Below are 17,771 nucleotides of genomic sequence, written 5' to 3' on the forward strand. Positions count from 1 at the left end.
TTTTTTTTTTGTTGGCTACCGGCTCCGTTAATATTCCATGTGACAAACCTTAAAGTGCCCATACTTGTGCTTGTAACCATATAATTAAACCACACCCATTATCTCAAATAAAAAAAAATACTAAAGTACCTAGACTGTATCATAATCCTTAATGATTAATTCCTTGTAATTCATACATAAACTAAGTGCTGTTTTTATATATAAATCATGCATTATATCTCTTAACAAGGTATTTGTGTGTATGTATATGGGTATATAAAAGCCTTTGTGCCTGTGTGCTAATAATTATTGAGTCAGAAAAATAGAGACAAAAAAAAAGAAAGTGAAATGATAAAGAACATGTAAAGATGATAGAAAGATGAAAAAGAGAAAAAAGGAAGAGCTAATCCCCTTAGTTTGAGATATTTTGCTAACAGACACATGAGCGCGCGCACACACAAACATGAGCAGAAATATAATGATTTTAAAAAGTTTACTGTGAAAAAAGAGGATTTATGATTAACCAGTACAGACGAGACTATGAAAATGGAAACGTGGTGGTTCATCTCAGATTTGGATCATCAATGCAGAGAAGTACTCTGACACTTAGAGCAACATGTGCTGCATTTACGGTGACATTCTTCTGCAGTTCAAACATGATGAATATGATGAAACCACAATCAGATATTTTATTGCAGGGATGGAAATGAAAGAGCGTCTGCTGCAGGATGCTATAAACACCATCAAGCTAACACTACTGACGGGAGAGAAAAAAGTCAGTATCATGAAACACTGACATATACACTTAAAGTGTTTACATAAACGTGAAATTGTTGCAGTAAAAGCAGACAGTCTCGTTCGTTTTGGGCTCCAGCAGCTCTCTGCTCTCAGCCTCACCTGACAGTCTCGTTTTCTGGACGCTTCTTCCTTCACCTCGGTGAGAAAAACACACGGGATCTTCTGCTGGACGGAGCCAAGGCGGCGCATTTTCACGATGTTTCGCTGGCCAGCGTGTTTCCTCCGACGATGTTGTTAATTGACAACTCGGAAGTAGAAACCTGAATAGCGAAGAGGCTGCTAGCGTGAAATGAGTGTCTTGTTCGACGACATTTATTCTCGCCTCACATAGACGCAAAAGATTCAACAGCGCCACGGTGGTGACTGGTGGTAACTACAGCAGTAAGACATGAAAACCAGATATGGGAACGTGTTGATCACTTATAATTATCTTTAATAAATTATATAGTTTTTCTTGCAGAAGATAAAATCATTTACTGCTTAAACAGCATAATCTTTTCAAGAACGAAAACAGAAATGACCTATTTCGAACAAACAGTAAAAAACAATCAAAAAAAAATAAAAGAAAATGAAATACAATGAAACAAACTTAAGAAATAAAATGTATAACAAAATTATTCTGCCCATGTGACATGCAAATTTGTTTTTTTTTTGTTTGTTTTTTTATATTCTGTTCGAAAAAGAACAGGTAGAAGATACATCTTATAATGTCCTGCCCTTTTCCTACTTGTCAATTTATTATCAATTAACTTTCATAACATCAAAACGAAGACAAATCATTTCCATTTTACATGATATTCAACTATGTACAATTATTTTAAATACTATTTATATCATCAATTGCATTATAGACTATTAAACAGTCATCTCATATATCATATTTTGAAATGAGCTCTTCTTTAATCCGTTTTTTAAATTGGTTTACATTTGTAATTTTTTTAAACTCATCATTCAATCCATTCCAGACATTTACTCCACACACAGACAAACAAAAACTCTTCTTGGTTGTTCTAATATGTTGTTTTTTAAAATATCCCTCACCTCTTAAATTATAACCACCCTCTCTGTCACTAAACATTTTCTGTATATTGTGTGGAAGTTTTTGATTTCGGACCTTAAACATAAATTGTGAAGTTTTAAATATTACCAGGTCCCAGAATTTCAGTATATTTGATTTGATAAATAACTGGTTTGTATGTTCCCAATATCCCACTTTATGTAGTATACGGATTGATTTTTTTTGTAAGACATATAATGGCTGTAAATTTGTTTTGTATGCATTCCCCCAAACTTCCACACAACATGTTAAATGTGGTACAATGAGTGACCTAGAATTGTTATATGGCTTTATTTCAAAGACATAGACAACATTTAGGAACAAAATAGTTTCTCTTGCAGGCAATGGTCAGAACAAAAAAATGTTAGTCATAATACTCCAAAGGAGACAACAGAAATATTCCTAAGAAAAACAAGAATCAGTAGAAGTCTCGCTTTTAGCCTGAAAGTGGATAAATCACAAATAACTGTAAAAGTTTGAGATGCTTTTACAAAAGAATAAAAAAGGTCAGTTTAACAATTTTTGCCCAAGTAGGATTTTTATAAAAAAGGACTTAAAAAACAACAACCAGGGCTGAGCTATAGCTGTTGTTTATTAAAAAACTGTTTTTCTCATGGAAATATTGATAAAAGGCTGTGCAAATCTTATCATTTCTATTTATTTATTAAATAAATATACCCTCAGGGATAAATAAAATATTCATAAGTCAATCATCATATTTTGACAAATACTTTGTTTTAACTTTCCTTACTTACATTCTGACTCAACTTTTTCTGTTTTCATGTTATAAAACAAATATTTCTTTAATTAAATTCTGTTCCAGCCTCAACTAATTCTTTGTTGTAAAAAAAACTTTATTTATTTAATTTTTTATTTAACTATTTACATACTTACTTTTTAAATTTTACTTCTTTTCTTTCCAAGACCGTTTTGATCTGGTGTTGTAAAACGTATGTAAGTTTCAATCGTTCAATCAATCAGTTCAGTCTTGAGATTAAATTTACCGTTTATCTGAGCTCAACAACTGAAGGTTGAAATTCGTTCATCACAGGGAACTCTTTGTTATAATGTTCACACCCAATAAGGAGAACACCACATTTTGTCTTTAAGGTGGGTTTATTACAAAAATAAAACTAAATCAAGAAAATAGCATCAACAATAAACAATTAAGATGACACAACAAAAATAAGAGTTTTGGGAATTTTTTTTGTGAGGAATGACTATTAAGTAATAACTTTGAATGAGGATTTATTAAGATAAAACACAGCAACAAGTAATACTTTAAGGATCTAAGGTGAAATAGTGTTTATTTGAAGAATTCTTTGAACAGATTTTTTGGATTGTAGGATTGACGTTTTCGGTTTCTTAACAGTGTGACAATTTGGAAAACTTTAAACTATTTTGATAAATAGTTCACTTTCGAATTTGGTTAGAAGATGTTATTAATTCTGACAGGCTGTCATATTAGGTTGATGAAACATCAGAGTGGAAACAGATGTTATTCATCAATTTGGATAGGTTAAAATGAAACAGCCAGACCCCAAATCCATTCTTCTTTTTTCTTTCTCATCACACAGAGTTATAGGTGCCTCCCTGGATCAGAAGCTGTGGAGGGGCCAGGCGTCACTTCGTCTTTAAGGACCTTGGAGGCTGCTCGGGCCTCAACAGAACCACGACAAGGAGGCAGGTTAAAGTCCAGAGCCCGTGGAGGGTCAGGGGTCCACGTTCCGTCCAAAGTCACCTGTGGAGCGGTGATGTTTGCAGCAGGAGTCAGACGACAGGCAAGCCAGCACAATTCTCTTAAAGGTTAAGCTTAAGTTTGTCTTTACAGTTTTCTTTTTCTTTATCTTTTCTCTGCTAGACTTAAAAACAATAAGCAAAAAAAAAATTTTTTTTCTCAGGTTACAAAATGAAACAAAGACAAAACAAGGGGAAGAAGGTCTTCACACAACAAACACAAAAACTAACTCGAACGAAGTGACTGCAAAATGAACCGAACTGCAGTCACCCTCAGTTTGTTATCAAATACAGTTTGAGAACAACTGGGACATTCAGATTGCTGTGGGGAGGTTAAAAGACCTTCAGGGCTGAGCAGAAAAGTTTTATTTTACTCTGTCCGAAGATTCTTTTAGTCATAACTGAGTACAGTTTTCTTGTAAGACAGAAGAGAAAGCTTGTTGAAACACTTGAATATTTGCACACAAATAATATTCAATAATCATTTCTTATTTTCCAATGAATTAATAATCAACTAAACATATCTCATTTTAATTATGAAGCACGTTTTCTTCGCAAGCCTTCAGAAAGCATGTAAACACCTGTAAATAACTGATTAGATGTCCAGGGTGTTTACACGCGTCCCAGGACAATCCAGATTCACTCAAATCAGAATGATCTTCAGAGAGAACAGTTACTGGAAGATGACTGAGTCCTTCTTTATGCTACAATTGTTCCTTTTTTTATTATTATTTTTATTATTATTATTTAGCCTTCTTACTTTGTTATGTACATTGTGTTGATCTAAATATTATTTAATGTCTTTACATAGTTATTTATTTGTTTGTTTACTTAAATTTTGTTGTAGTTATTTTCTATTTTTGATTTGGTGCTGTAAAGAAATGCTTCTTTTTTCCTTTTATTCATTCATTTATTAATTTGTTTGTTATTATATTGTAGTGTTAACTTGTATTTAATTTTTTTATCCAGATGAAATGCATTTTCTGCATGTGGTCCTAGCAAACAAAGACTTATGTGTAAAGAACACAAACAGCACTTCAGCAGCAGGTATGTTAATTTAGTTCTAAGCCTTTCATATCAGAGAAAGGAAAAACCACATCAATCAGTTCACTGCAAAGTAAATATGCTTGAATTCAATCTGGTTCTGTCTGGTTGTTGGAGCTGTGAACTGAAGCGTTAATGTGATGTTTTTTAAGCTTGTGGACGCATCCACAGTTTATATTTCAGTTACTTTTGTTGACAAACCTGTTTCATCGGAAGCTAATTTATGCCTCAAGAGATTAAAACTAGTTTTTCAGTTTGAACATTAAGTGGAACTGATACGATAATCTAACCAGCAGCCAAGAGTGAAAGATGATGTCCAGTCGCTCTTGCAGCTGGAGCTGAATGACCTCCTGGATGTTTGTTGTTTATGAACACTTTCGGGCATCAGAAATCCGAACCTGAACCTCTGTTGAAGCATCAGCTAGTCTGAAGAGTTTACTTTGAAATATGGGTTCACACACAGAGTTAAATCACTGGAGTACTTTGGGTCCTGCTCTTCCTCATCAAGGCCCTCCTCGGCTTCAGGTTCACAGTTAGGGTTCCTCCACATCTCCGTCTCCATGTCGTCCTTCTGCTGCCGACGCCAACAAGAAGTACTCCTTTTTTTTAAAAAAGAGAGGGGAGATTTCAAAACACAGTGTTCACGGATCACTAAAATCACATCATCTGTTTGTTAAACCGCTTCCCGCTACAAAACAACACAAGAAATTGCAAACAAAGCAACATGAGTCTTATTTTTATAATTCAATGACCCTCTTTTCTGTCACGTTAATGATCACATAGACCTGAACAAGCAAAACAACATTTTTGATGTGTTTTAAGTAATTCAATCAATGAGAAAGCACGACTCACAGTTTGCCGCACCAAACAGCAGCTGCAGCTGTCATGATGAGAAGAGCAGCACAGAGACTGATGAGTGCTGCTGAAGAAGGAGAAAACAGTCAGGAGGTGACACAGATGGTGCAATGGAGATTATTTTACCAACAGTTTATTTCTCATTATTAGTCTATAGATAGTTTACATTAAATTATGTAAGTCATATTCATTTGAAGTGCTGATGTTTGCATCTGTGCCACAGCTGTTTTGTTTTGGTGTTTTTCTGCCCCCTAATGGCCACAATCTTTTTTTTTAAATTATCCTGTTACGATTTCTCCTACTCTCTCTCTCTTACACCGCACCTACATAATAGCTGTTGTTGTGCGCAACAAGCTCACTCGCGCTTTCTACCCGGCTACCTTAATTCCAGTCTGCACACATTTTTTTTTCTCATTCATAAAATGTTAAAATTGGGGACATTTCCGAGCACAACTTTAGCCTGCGATAGGTCATCCAGAAAATCGGGGACGTCTGGTCACCTTAGTTAACAACCAAATGTGGCAAAACACTAGCTAAATGCTAAATGTAGCTAAGGCTAGCTATAAAGTAAAAGTAGCTAAATGGTAGCTAGAAGCTGAACATAATAAAAGACTAGCTATAAGCTAAAAGTACCAAAACTTTAGCTAAAATCAACGAAATGTTTGCTAAAAAAAATGATGAAAAAATGACAAAAGGCTAGCTACTAAAAGTAGCAAAATGCTAGCTAGAAGCTAAAAGTAGCAAAAGACTAGCTGTTAGCTAAAAGTAGCAAAAGGCTAGCTATTAACTAAAAATAACAAAAGACTAACAGAAAGTAAAAGCTACCAAAAAGCGACAAGAAGGAGAAATGTAGCTAAAACCTAAAATGTAGCACAAGAAGACTAAATCAAAGCGAGTTTGCTGAAACAGATTTCAAAGAACGATGTTTTTGAAGGAAATAAAGCGATCTCAATGTATTGTATGAGAAACATCTTCATAAATAAAGTTAAATACTTTAATAACCTAAACCAAAAGTCATAGCTCCCATCTCCTCAATGAGCTGAATGTTTTAATAAATGTCAGCAGATGCAAGCTAAAATAGCATAAAGCACGCAGAAGTAGTTAGAGTGCAAAAAACGTACAGAAAACGGTAGTTTGAATACTGAATCAGCTTGGTTATTGTGTGATGTTTTACTGGCAAACCAAAGGAAGACAACTCAATAAATGAAAGCCAAACTGAGACACAATGAAATACCTCCTAGAATAAATTTGGCAGAACTCGGAGACTGCAGCAGCTCTGGCTCAGAGGAAACACAGCAGTTTGAGGTCAGGTGGGGAGTTGAAAAGGCCAAACTGACATCAGCAGGTTCCGAGGTCAAACGGTGATCAGGAGAACCAGGACTATGAGTGATGATGGCTTTAGGAGGTGGGGAAGAGGAGGAGGAAATCCCAGTAGGGCCTGTTGTCTTGACCAGGGGAGTAAAAGCTGAATCTGAGGTTGTTTTCTTGGGCGGGGGGGTGGTTATTGGCCGTTTGGTTAAAAGTGGAGAGGTTGTTGGTCTGACCGAAGGTGAAGAGGTCCGGCTCAGCGCTGTCAGTGAGGCTGTGGATGTTTTTATAGCTTCGTCCTGACCTGAAAGGGCTGAGGAAACAGGAAGTCGTTTAGCTGATTCCACAGCTTTTGTTCTGGCTGAAGAGGACTGACTTTATGAAATGATAGGAAGGTCAAGCAGATAAAGTCCTGACGGGGAGTTCAAACAAAAAAGCTACATCAGCTCTATAGCCACGTTCAACCCTCCTGTTGTGGTCATTCCCTGCTCACTATGTTTGTGCTCCCAGTCAAAAATGACCGCCCCAATAGATTTGATTACAAATCAGTGATAATACATGTATCATCAGGTAATGGTAGTACAAATTTAAATCTTCTGTTTGTTTTTAACTCCTGTAGGCCTCACTGATCTGAGCTCATGCAACTTGTTGATGAAACTCGAACTATTTGTCACGGATTACTTAAGTCAATCAAGGACATTTGTTTTTAAATCGTTTCAGATTTTTAATAATGGCTCAGAAAAAGTTTTTGTTGTTTAAAACTTATAAGTATGATTTTATTAACAAAAAAAGAAGACATACTCCCAAAATTACAGCTGAAGCTATAGATAAAATTTGGTTTTGTCATTAAATTTATGCAAAGATATACCCCCATTCCTTGAACAGGATGGAACAGCAACTTCAGCGGGGCTCTCAGTTGCAGATTGATCTGAATTATATTCTGCATGGTCTTCAACCTCTGACTCTTTCTCCTTTGTATCTTTCAGGTCAGGTTCCTAGCCTCGTTCCTCGTCACCAGTGTTATGATCCAAACTGAGATCTTCAATAACAGTACGTTGTTGGTCTTCATGCTGCCGCAGAATAAGTTGCGACCAAGGCCTCAACCAGAGCTGTGACAAAAGGTTAGGTTGGGATTGAACCAATGTTGGGATTGTGAGAGTGTGCGTGTGTCCACTATGTGCCTGAGAGTGTGAGAACAGACTTATGTCCATCTGCTGAAGCCAGTTTTATATGTCTGATGTCTCCCACTGTCATTCCCAACGAGTGATCATTTTTGACCGGGAATACAAATAGTGATGAAGTTGAATGAACACCCAAAACTAAATTAAAGCTATCTAAATTTATTTTGTCTGTTCAAATGGCATTGTTAACCAAATTAAAGGAAATATCTTTTTATTCAAAACATCAAAAAACGTAAAACTTGACTGGAACACATTCAGAAGGTTGAGACAAAAAAAACCTTCATCACTTTTTTTTTTTGTTCATTTGTTTTAAGCTCACAGAGGATTTGTGGTGTGGTCTAGTAAATCAACAGTACCTGAAGCATTGAAGCAGAAGACACCAAACAGCTTAGAAAGTGGTGCCATCCACTTCACGACCCCAGTTTTTCCCTGTCCACACTTAATGTTAGATATTGCGCGCGGTACAACTGCAATTTCTTCAGCGATCCAACCAAATCTGTTAACAGCAAATAAAGGACCGATTAATGTAACATCAGAACAAAAACTGTTTGCCTCAGTGGGAGGAAGAACAGCTTGTTAAAGTGAAAACTCCTGATTACAGCCTCAGTGCATGATGAATAAAAAGGCCATTACCAAAGTCTACATGTTTATAACAGAATTATACATTTATTTAACACATTTAGACACAAATTTATAAATACAATTAAAGATTTTCTCTTGAATACAGTAATATCTATTATTGCTGAGGAAATCTGATTTTATGCACTTGGTTCAATAGTTATTTTTCATTTTTGTTTAATTGATGCACCTTAGTCCTAATCTAAACTGCTATTTGTTTCCACATCACAAACACGCTTCAAGCCTACTTGCATGTCTGCAGGCCGACCTCTGCTGCTTCCTCCATCTGAGCTAGGGTCGCCATGGTGATGTTCAGAGACAGGCAGGCAGCTCGCGCAGCAGTGAAGTTCAAGGTGTACTTTATTTCTTCAACCAGCATGAAGACTCCAGTAGGTCTCTGAGTCTGCGGCTCATCTGAAACGTTGCAAAAGTTTGCTTTTTTTTTTTTTTTTTACAAAATGTGCAACTGTGCTCATGCTAGCTCATCAAGAGGTCTGCTTTCAGCTGTTGGTTTGTTTATTTAAAATGAATGTTTAACGAACAGTGAGTTTTGTTAACCCTTCCATACGCTTTTAGAGTATTAGAATGCATCTCAATACAAAAAACCAACAACAGATAATGTAAAAAATATTCATGCATCATACTTTTTTTTTTAAACCTTTAGGCTGTTCCAGGTCAGCTCCTAATCAGATGAGTTACAGGGACACACATTTCATGCTACATTTATTTAAGGGAACAGCAGTCACATCAGTAAGGGAAAGATGGGGAGGCACTGTCAGCTAACAATTTTTCCACCATATTTAATCTGGTTTTCTCAAAATACCACCATGTTTCATTAGGAGTCAGGTTCAAGCCAAGCATAGGGTGGTCCATAAGAGTACTTGATATCAAGGTTTCTTGGAACAGAGGTCGATGATTGATTTTGTGATTATATAACCAAACCTGGCTCCATGTCTTGGACACTTGGATAAGGAGAGGGTTAAAGCCATCAGATGATCACCACCTTATGGCGAGTTAAATCTGATGGCAAGAGAACCTGGTAAACCTAAATGAGTAATCAGGGTAAACTGGGAAAATCTGGTAGGAGGCTCTTGTCCATGAGATCTTCAACTCACACATCCAGGAGAGTTTGTCATGTGTCTCAGGGGAGATTAGGGGCATGAAATCCAAATGGGCCTCCAGTGCAGATGTGGCTGCCAAGAGCTGCAACAAAAGAAGGTCTTTAGGGCCAGTCACAGCAGCAGCCAGAGGACATGTTGATGACCATCAGCTATAATGGTTGCTGTTAATATGAAGAAGACAAGTCTTTAGTGCTCAGCTGTCCCTGAAGACACCTAAGGCAAATGGCATATACTGAATGTCATTAAGGAGATTAGCTTCTATGGTTGCTGAAACAAAAAACCCAGGTGCAGGAGGAATTTGGAGAGGTCATGAAGAAGGATTTTCACTTGGCCTTAAACAGGTTCTGGCAAACGTTTTGACAATTCAGAAAAGGAAAGCAGATGTCTGTGTGATGGGTTTGGATGTGGAACTGTAGACCTGAACTAAGGATACTGTTTAGAGATGGAAAAACCACTTTGAGGATATTTTGAAGACTCTGGGAAAAAGTAAGTCCACCTTGGCAAGGATCGCCAAGGTAGTCAAAAGGTCCCCTATGACAGAGTGACAGAAATGAATGTTGTGTGCCCTGAGATGCTGAAGGCTCTGGATGTAGTGGGGTTGTTGTGGTTGACACACTTTTTCAATGTCACAGGGAAGACTGGTATAACAGCTCTAGGATGACGGACTGGGGTACTAGGTTTTAAAAACCGAATTGAAGAGTGTCTTCCAGTAATCGAAGTATTGCGTGCCTCAGCCTCCCCAGAAAAGGTTATTCCAGGTTTATGGAAAGGAAGCTATGACCTGTAGTCCAACCTTGGAATTTCCTCCAGTCTGTGGAAACCTGAACAAGATCTTCATCCTTGTAGACTCGGAACACTGCAACACTTCAACAGTAGGTTGTTGAAGAAAAGTGGCACACATCATTAACTTCATTTCAATGGAAAAACAACAACAGAAAAAATGTTGATGGTTCAAGGTAATTAAGTTCCAATGGGCAATTTTCAGGGTAGCATAGTCGAAACACGCTTTAAGACTGCTGTGTGCCCTGGAAATGCATTTCTAGACAAAAACTTTAATTTGTTGGCAAAAGCCAATGTGAATTGTGTGCTCATTCCCTAGAAAATGTTTGTTGCTCATGTCTGAAAACAACTTTTGTGTCCCTTGAAAATTCTCTGAACGCAACTGTAAGGCAGCTTATATATTTTGTGCAAAATATCAAGACACTCGTTTACTTGCCACCCCTTTGAAATGCCTCTATTAGTTTTATTAGAAAGCCCTTTAAAAAGAGACAAACAGCAAAAAAAAAAATCACATGCCTAAGTTTTAAAATCACAACAGAGTAATCAGATGGCAGCAAACTCAGATTTATTTTCAGTAGCAATCCTATGGCACCAATATAAGCAAAAGCTACAAAATGAAATTGAATTTCAAAACTTTAGATTTGCGAAATGTTCTAGCTTATAATAAAGAAAATAAATAACTCTTACCTTTAGTTAGACTGGATTCAGAGAATTTTATCAAGGCAGCAAAAAACAGGACTAAAAACGGTCTAAAATAGCAAAGTCTTGCCATGTTTTTCGATGAGAAATATCCCTGAAGTGGCTGAAGATGGAAGACTGAAGGGGGGAGTGGTGCGATGTACAGGAAACAGGAAAACAGGAGTCAACTCTGCCTGATGACCTTTGTGCGAGATACCACACATATCCACAGGCAAAGATCGCAGCTCGCACTGTGTTTGTTTTTACCATTGTTTTGGTCATCAGATGACAAATATATGACATCCAGAACTAAGCTGGTTGGGAGAAAAGGGATGATTCTGGGGTAAATATTAAATAATGTTGCCCATTTGCTTCATTCCTTAACATGCAGTATTTGAGTTTTGCTCTGTTGAGTGTTGAGTGGTCTGATTGTTTTTCTGCCTTGTCAGCATATTTGTCGGAAATCTGTTTACTTGACCAATGCAGTGGGAACAGGAGATTCCTCCACTTTTAGTAAGTTCTTCAACAAATATTTGTGTCACCCACCACCAAAAACCAAAATGTGGACAATAATGTCTGTCGTATTCACAAAATATCTCATGAACACATGATAGTTGTCTTTAGATGTACATCTACAATTCATTAACAATTGAAGTCAACCACAGCCAACTGACCTAAAACCCAGAAATAGCTGTAACTCAGTCAGTTTTACAGAAATTCTGCTAAATAGTGGTGTGGTGTTATCTGAAAGTTATTCACAACACATTCTCTGAGCGCTAAGAGATGTGTCAGATTGCACATCACCTTATTTATAGGATTAGGAGCTAAAATGAGCTATTTGGCTACTTGGACACAGTCACTGCAGTCCAGGTCAAGCCCCAGCAACACAGCATATATTATTTTGGTTGGCGATTCAAAGCAGCAACTTTTAGTCAAAAGTGTATCTAATCCATGAACAGCTGTTAGCATCTATCCACTGCTGTGTTTACAGTATTATACTCTGCTAACAGTGAGGAGGTTCTAGAGGAGACGAAGGGGTTCAACATGTCCTACTGCCATGGCTCAGGGTATATCAGGTAAATAATGGAGCTTCCTGTCGGCTTCAGGCTGCAGTGCGAGGCACTAGAAACAAGTTGTGTGGGAATACAGTGCCCATATACAGATAGGAGCTGGAAAAGTGGATAATGTGTGTCACCCTTTCCAGATTGCAATTTTCAAAATTTGTTTCAAGTACGGCCATTGTGGTCTGTTTTACCGATATTGAGAAAAAAACAAACAAAGAAAAACGAGTGGATGATGAATTTTTTAAATGTATGTTGCTAAATTTGTCTATGTTGGATAGTGTTTGGAGGATGACACTACCCTATTTTATGATGTCATTTATAAAAGGCTGCATCAATGAGATCTGCTGCTGGGACTTCATGAAATTCTAGGACACATTTTTTTTGTCATTTGTAAAGAGGTGTAATTGAAACAGTCTGTTAAAAAACAGACTTGACCATCCTGCCCTCAAGTGCTTGCTAACCTCAGGTTCTTAATTGTTTCACTCACTGACTAAACAAAGGAAATTTCACAAACCCTACATTTTCTAAAGAATCCAGTGAAGAACAGAAGTATTCCTTCAGGCGATTCACATTCTTTAAACATCTACAACAATCAGATTGGAAAGGCTCTATATTTGTGTAACATTCCTTAAATGGCAGGAGCTAAGTAGAACATTTCTGAAAGAAAAATGAAAGGGTCCCAGTGAAGTTTTTGCCAGAAATCCCAACATCCGTCAACTTTCTTTTATGCAGCTTAATGGTTGGTTGGGATGTGCTTTTGTAATGATCCAAGATGAGAAAATGCCAACGTTTTGATTTACAAACTGCATAAGGAGTGTAAAGAGAACCAAATCATCAAAAGACAAGTTAAAGCTGATTTGAGTCACCATAGTAACCACACACCTGTGTCTTTCACTCCCTGACAGCAACCATGAAAGGCAGAGTAGAAATTAAGCCTAGAACAAACAACCCATCCGAGGCAGAAGAGTAGGGTGTCCCACCCATATTTTTCTATGTATGTGGATTTTTTTTTTGTTTTTTTATTTTCGGTTTCTTCTAATTTTGTCTACATTGTACAATGTACTGCTACTGAAGATCACAGCGCACTATTCCTGATTGGGAAGCACATTTGAATGTTTTTTGTTGTTGTTTTTTTTTGTATGAGTTATGTTGTATGAGTGGCAACATGTTTAAAGATTTTATGTGGAAAAGTTAATTCAGCAGAGATGAAAGGTTTCCTTTTACCATCGGACAGGTGATGTTTACTGTGCCTCTGTCCCGTGTGGTCCTATCACATTACCTAGTGATTAATAAATGACAGTTTGGGACAGGATACGCCCAGTGAACTCAGCCTGAAACTGAGAACCACATTCAGTTCACTGGTCCAACAAGCAGCTTCCATCTTTCTATCTGAGCGTCATTCGGAAGACATTTTGTTGGAACTACAACCATCTGGCTTTGAAATGTCAATTCGGGCCAGGTCCCATACAGACCTGCAGACGGCCGGGAAATCCTCAGCAGACAGCAGCTTGCACAAATCTTTCTCCATGAGCAGCAGCAGCAGCATGAACAGAGGAGGCCACTTTGGGTACGGGGTAACAGAAGAGATTAAAGTTCTCGCCAGGGCCCCCAGGCGGCCCGTACGGGCGGTCCGGCCGGTCAGCATCGTGACCTCCGGTGGCTCCTTCCTCCAGATTAACCACCTACAAGGAGAACTGGTCCGAAAGAGGAAGGTAAGGACAGGAGGAGGGTGCAAAAAAATCAGAAGTCTGGACACTGAAACTAGAAAGTAAAATGTTAACTTTTAAACATTTGCTAAGCTTTATGTATATATACATATATATATATATATATATATATATATATATATATATATATATATATATATATAGTTTTAGTACATTTACTGCTCCTTGCAGAACGTACAAGGAGTCTTGCCTCATTGTTGCCTTTTAAATGTTAAAAACTTTCAGCAAGATTCCTCCATCGTCTGAATCCCCCCATCTCACAGAATGTCGTTGATAAGAGGTTTCAGAAGGATTTATTTGGAGATAAGGTGTTAAATGTTCATCCCTTTCCAAACATGATAGTCTTTCTATCAATGGCAGTGCCATTACATCTACTACACTTATCAACAGATTAATTCCAGAGAACAAATTATGCTTAGTTTTCTTGTTTAAAAGCCAAGATCTGGAGGATTAGCATGCCCTGACCTCCCAGATGAGTGCAAGACAAACTACCTGACAGCTTAAATGGTAAATGGACTGTACTTATATAGCACCTTTCTAACCAACTAGACCACTCAAAGCACTTTACAACACAATCTGAGCCCTCATTTTTGTATCCACACACACGCTCACACAGCACTCTGCTACATCTCTGCAAAGCTAATCCGAATAAGTCATTGTATAGAGAATAATCAGTGCTTTAGATTGCATTCTTACACTGATGGGGCACACATAGGAGATAATTAGGGGTTAGGGTGTCTTACCAAGGGACACTTCAACATGTGGCATACTGCACCTCCAACTATCTCATTGGAGTATGACTGCTCTGACCACTGACCCTCAGCGTCCCCAGCCTAACAGCCTTTTTATGCAAAATCTGCATTTTTGAACCAGTTCAGTTATCTCAGTGAAGACCAGATCTCATCACAAAGTCAATTCAGTAGCTGTTCAGGCTCCTTCACTCGTCCCGAGTGTCATGGAGATGAAAAAGTCCTGAAAATATTTAGTTTTTAAACACCCAAATCAAGTGTGTTGCACTTTTTACCTTTTAGCTACTGAAGATGCTGAGGTCAGGAAGGCACCATGAGCCACAGATTAGTTAGCCTATTAAATGAGCCTAAAAAAAACCACCCAAGCAGCACAGACATCAGTCAACCTAATAGACCTACACAGTCAGTAGAAAGAAGTTTGAGGAGGAAGTAGATGGTTGGAACGAGGCATGTATGGTTTTGGATGTTTTTAAATCACAAAAAATCTGTAAATCTTTCACTTCTCATCACACACCCATTGATAATGTCCCCCTTCCCTCAGGAATGTGAGGACCTGAAGAAGGAAAACAAGTACTTATCAAACGAGATCCACATGGAGCGGATCATGATGCGCACAGAGAACGAGCTGACCATGAGGAACCTCAGGAACATGAACCAGGAGCTGCAGATGCAAGTGAAAGAGGTACATTTAGACATCGCGCAACGATTTAAACTACAAATCCATTAAGAGATTAAAATACTTGGCCTCACTTTGTAAGATTTTATTCAGTGTACTCTGAAACTACATATACGATATACCATATCATGTTATATATACAATATATGGTGTTATTGTGATGGGAGCTGTGTATTGTTTTTACAGCTTAAATACTCAATGACAAAGTCCAAAGAAGGTATAAAAGAAACTAAAATTAAAACAAACAAGGGTCATTGGGGTCACCATGTCTCTCAGTCACTGGCAGCACTTTTTATGAGACAAACAGACAGAAATGCAGAGTTGAAATTAAGCCTCAAACAAACAGTCGCTGAGCAAAAACTCTAAGTTCTATTAAAAAGTTCCCTGATCTGTAAGAAGAGTCTGTTCATCACACAAGACAACTTCTTTGTGTCTCCAGTCTTTTATGTAGGAGATATAATAAATTAAAAAGAGCCTTTACTTTCAGTTTTGAAAGGAAGATTCTGAGCTCGTATTTGTCATGGCTTTGTTCAGATAACTGACCCACATGCAGAGAAACTCACAGAGAGAACCGTACTCAGTTAAAAGGTTTATTTCGCAGGTGAAAGGTGACTTCCAGGAGAAAACGGAGCAGCTCAGGTCTCTCAGGTCCACTGAAAACACAATTGATTTGTTAGCGTGAGGACGCCGGAGCTCTGGTCGCATTTAGCAGCCCACCTACTTCCAGATGAAGGAATCCTCAGCCGAGGAAGGGAAATCCAGATTCGGATAGACAATGAGATCACCAGCGCTCTCCGGAACGACCAGACTTAATTGTAGGCAGTAGGGCAGGGCGGACAGGTGTGCACAAAAACCGGTTCCAGTCTTGACTCCACAGGAACAGAGTGAACACAAACCCGACCAGGTAAGTGTCGCAGATGTAATCGCCTGAAGGGAAAAAACACAGGGAGTATCAGCACGGAAAACCACAACGATGATCAGAGAATAAACCACTAAGGATACTCTATACGCTGGAGGTCTGAGAGTTACCATTAATAGTAACACTCCGGCGGTGAGTGACTGGCCTCCAGCTCCTTAAGTACACCACCGCTGATGAAGCAGACGACCTGCAGGTGATTCAAACAGCGCACCTGCAGCTGATGACCCGCCTCTGCGACTCCTGCCGAAAACGCCCTCTGGAGGAGCACCCTGGAAGCACGCATAAACCTACTCCCTGACAGTATTTAATGAAAGTCAATGAGAGTTTGGATGTGTTCACGCTCTCCATTCTGGGGACGGATTTGAGAGACACACTGGGTGACTGAAGCCAAATGTGTCTTTGTTTTGAAGTATAAATTATATAAGAAGTGTAAATATCTTTTGGGAAAAAAAGAAAAGTTTACCAAGATTTGGAAAGTTTGTACAGCTCAAAAGTTGGAGTGTGTGGTAATCTCACTATAAGTTGAACATTACATGGTAAAATCTTCAAAAATCATAAAACTTAAACTGCAATTGAGTAAAAAATGGTTAATGATATCAAAATGTCCATTTATTCAGAAAAAAGTCCAACTGTCTATGCCCCATTTAAGTGCTGAATGATTTTTTCTACAGTGAAGTATGACAGCTGCAGAGATCCAAACAGGACTGGGTTTCCTCTGCCTATGTTGTCTTAATGCATGTTTATGCATTGTTGTTGTTTTTTTATTTGTTTTTGTTTTGTTTTGTAAAATTTTGTTTGGTCATATGGTGTACTGATGTACAGCAGCAGAAACAAAAGAACATCAGGCCGGTAGTAATCAGGGTGCGAGCACTAAACCCCCATTTATTAAGAAGCAGAAATAGCATTTTAGAAAACAGAATTGAAAAAGTCAGCATGTTCTGAAACGTCACTGTATCCTCTGTGGTGGAAGAAGTCTAGAGTAAGAACTCCTCAGAACCAAAGTGGGAACATGTGGCGCATCCTTGTTGATCTAGGGAAACAATTGTGGATTTGTTGTTTCTAATAATTAGATAAGAAGATTTCACACTGACAAAAATCAAACAGAATTACTAAATATCATTAAACTAACTTTACTTATTTTATTTAATTTTTTGGAAAATAAGATGGGACCCTTTATATTCAAGTTCCTGAGGTTGACATACCTTCGGTATTGGTGCTGAGTATAAATCAGCTCAGAAAACATTACATATCTGAGCAACATACAGGTGCTGGTCATAAAATTAGAATATCATGAAAAAGTAGATTGATTTCAGTAATTCCATTTAAAAAGTGAAACGTGTATATTATATTCATACATTACATACAAACTCATATATTTCAAATGTTTATTTCGTTTAATTTTGATGATTACAAATGACAACAAATGAAAATCTCAAATTCATCATATCAGAAAATTAGAATCTTGTGAAAAGGTTCAAAA

At 37.8% G+C, this 17,771-nt stretch overlaps 3 protein-coding genes and 1 long non-coding RNA gene across 8 annotated transcripts in view; 1 reads left to right on the forward strand and 3 right to left on the reverse strand.

Moving 5' to 3' along the window:
- The window catches only part of lg11h12orf29 (linkage group 11 C12orf29 homolog), a 20,223-nt gene extending 19,131 nt beyond the window's left edge, over positions 1 to 1,092 (reverse strand). For all 3 annotated transcript variants that reach the window (XR_005233745.1, XM_017438446.3, XM_017438445.3), the window contains exon 1: positions 877 to 1,092. Coding sequence is in view for 2 of the 3 variants with exons in the window: in XM_017438446.3 (XP_017293935.1) it covers positions 877 to 966 (90 nt within the window). In the remaining variant the exon portion in view is untranslated. The remainder of the gene's footprint in view (positions 1 to 876) is intronic.
- A 1,851-nt stretch (positions 1,093 to 2,943) lies between these two features.
- Positions 2,944 to 11,281, reverse strand: lyve1b (lymphatic vessel endothelial hyaluronic receptor 1b). Of its 3 annotated transcripts, XM_017438434.3 has the most exons (7): positions 11,166 to 11,281; positions 8,826 to 8,991; positions 8,316 to 8,455; positions 6,705 to 7,091; positions 5,468 to 5,537; positions 5,077 to 5,214; positions 2,944 to 3,575 (listed from the first exon to the last, which is right to left on the reverse strand). In XM_017438434.3, exons 1-7 carry the CDS (start codon positions 11,248 to 11,250, stop codon positions 3,572 to 3,574), a joined length of 990 nt encoding a protein of 329 aa, XP_017293923.1. In that variant the 5' UTR covers positions 11,251 to 11,281; the 3' UTR covers positions 2,944 to 3,571. The 3 variants fall into 3 exon arrangements, with proteins under 3 accessions (XP_017293923.1, XP_017293922.1, XP_017293921.1); XM_017438433.3 differs by having other exon boundaries at positions 2,944 to 5,214; positions 5,468 to 5,534; XM_017438432.3 differs by having other exon boundaries at positions 2,944 to 5,214.
- A 1,608-nt stretch (positions 11,282 to 12,889) lies between these two features.
- LOC112449744 (trichohyalin) overlaps positions 12,890 to 17,771 on the forward strand; it is a 14,754-nt gene continuing 9,872 nt past the window's right edge. The window contains exons 1-2 of the mRNA XM_025002040.2: positions 12,890 to 13,932; positions 15,238 to 15,378. Of these exons, the coding sequence (XP_024857808.2) occupies positions 13,663 to 13,932; positions 15,238 to 15,378 (411 nt within the window). The 5' untranslated portion in view covers positions 12,890 to 13,662. The remainder of the gene's footprint in view (positions 13,933 to 15,237; positions 15,379 to 17,771) is intronic.
- On the reverse strand, positions 15,949 to 16,565 carry LOC112449745. The gene is made up of 3 exons (XR_005233749.1): positions 16,402 to 16,565; positions 16,094 to 16,299; positions 15,949 to 16,025 (listed from the first exon to the last, which is right to left on the reverse strand). It is a non-coding gene; the product is annotated as an uncharacterized LOC112449745 (long non-coding RNA).

Source organism: Kryptolebias marmoratus, linkage group LG11 (assembly GCF_001649575.2).
Source record: "Kryptolebias marmoratus isolate JLee-2015 linkage group LG11, ASM164957v2, whole genome shotgun sequence".
Taxonomy (NCBI): domain Eukaryota; kingdom Metazoa; phylum Chordata; class Actinopteri; order Cyprinodontiformes; family Rivulidae; genus Kryptolebias; species Kryptolebias marmoratus.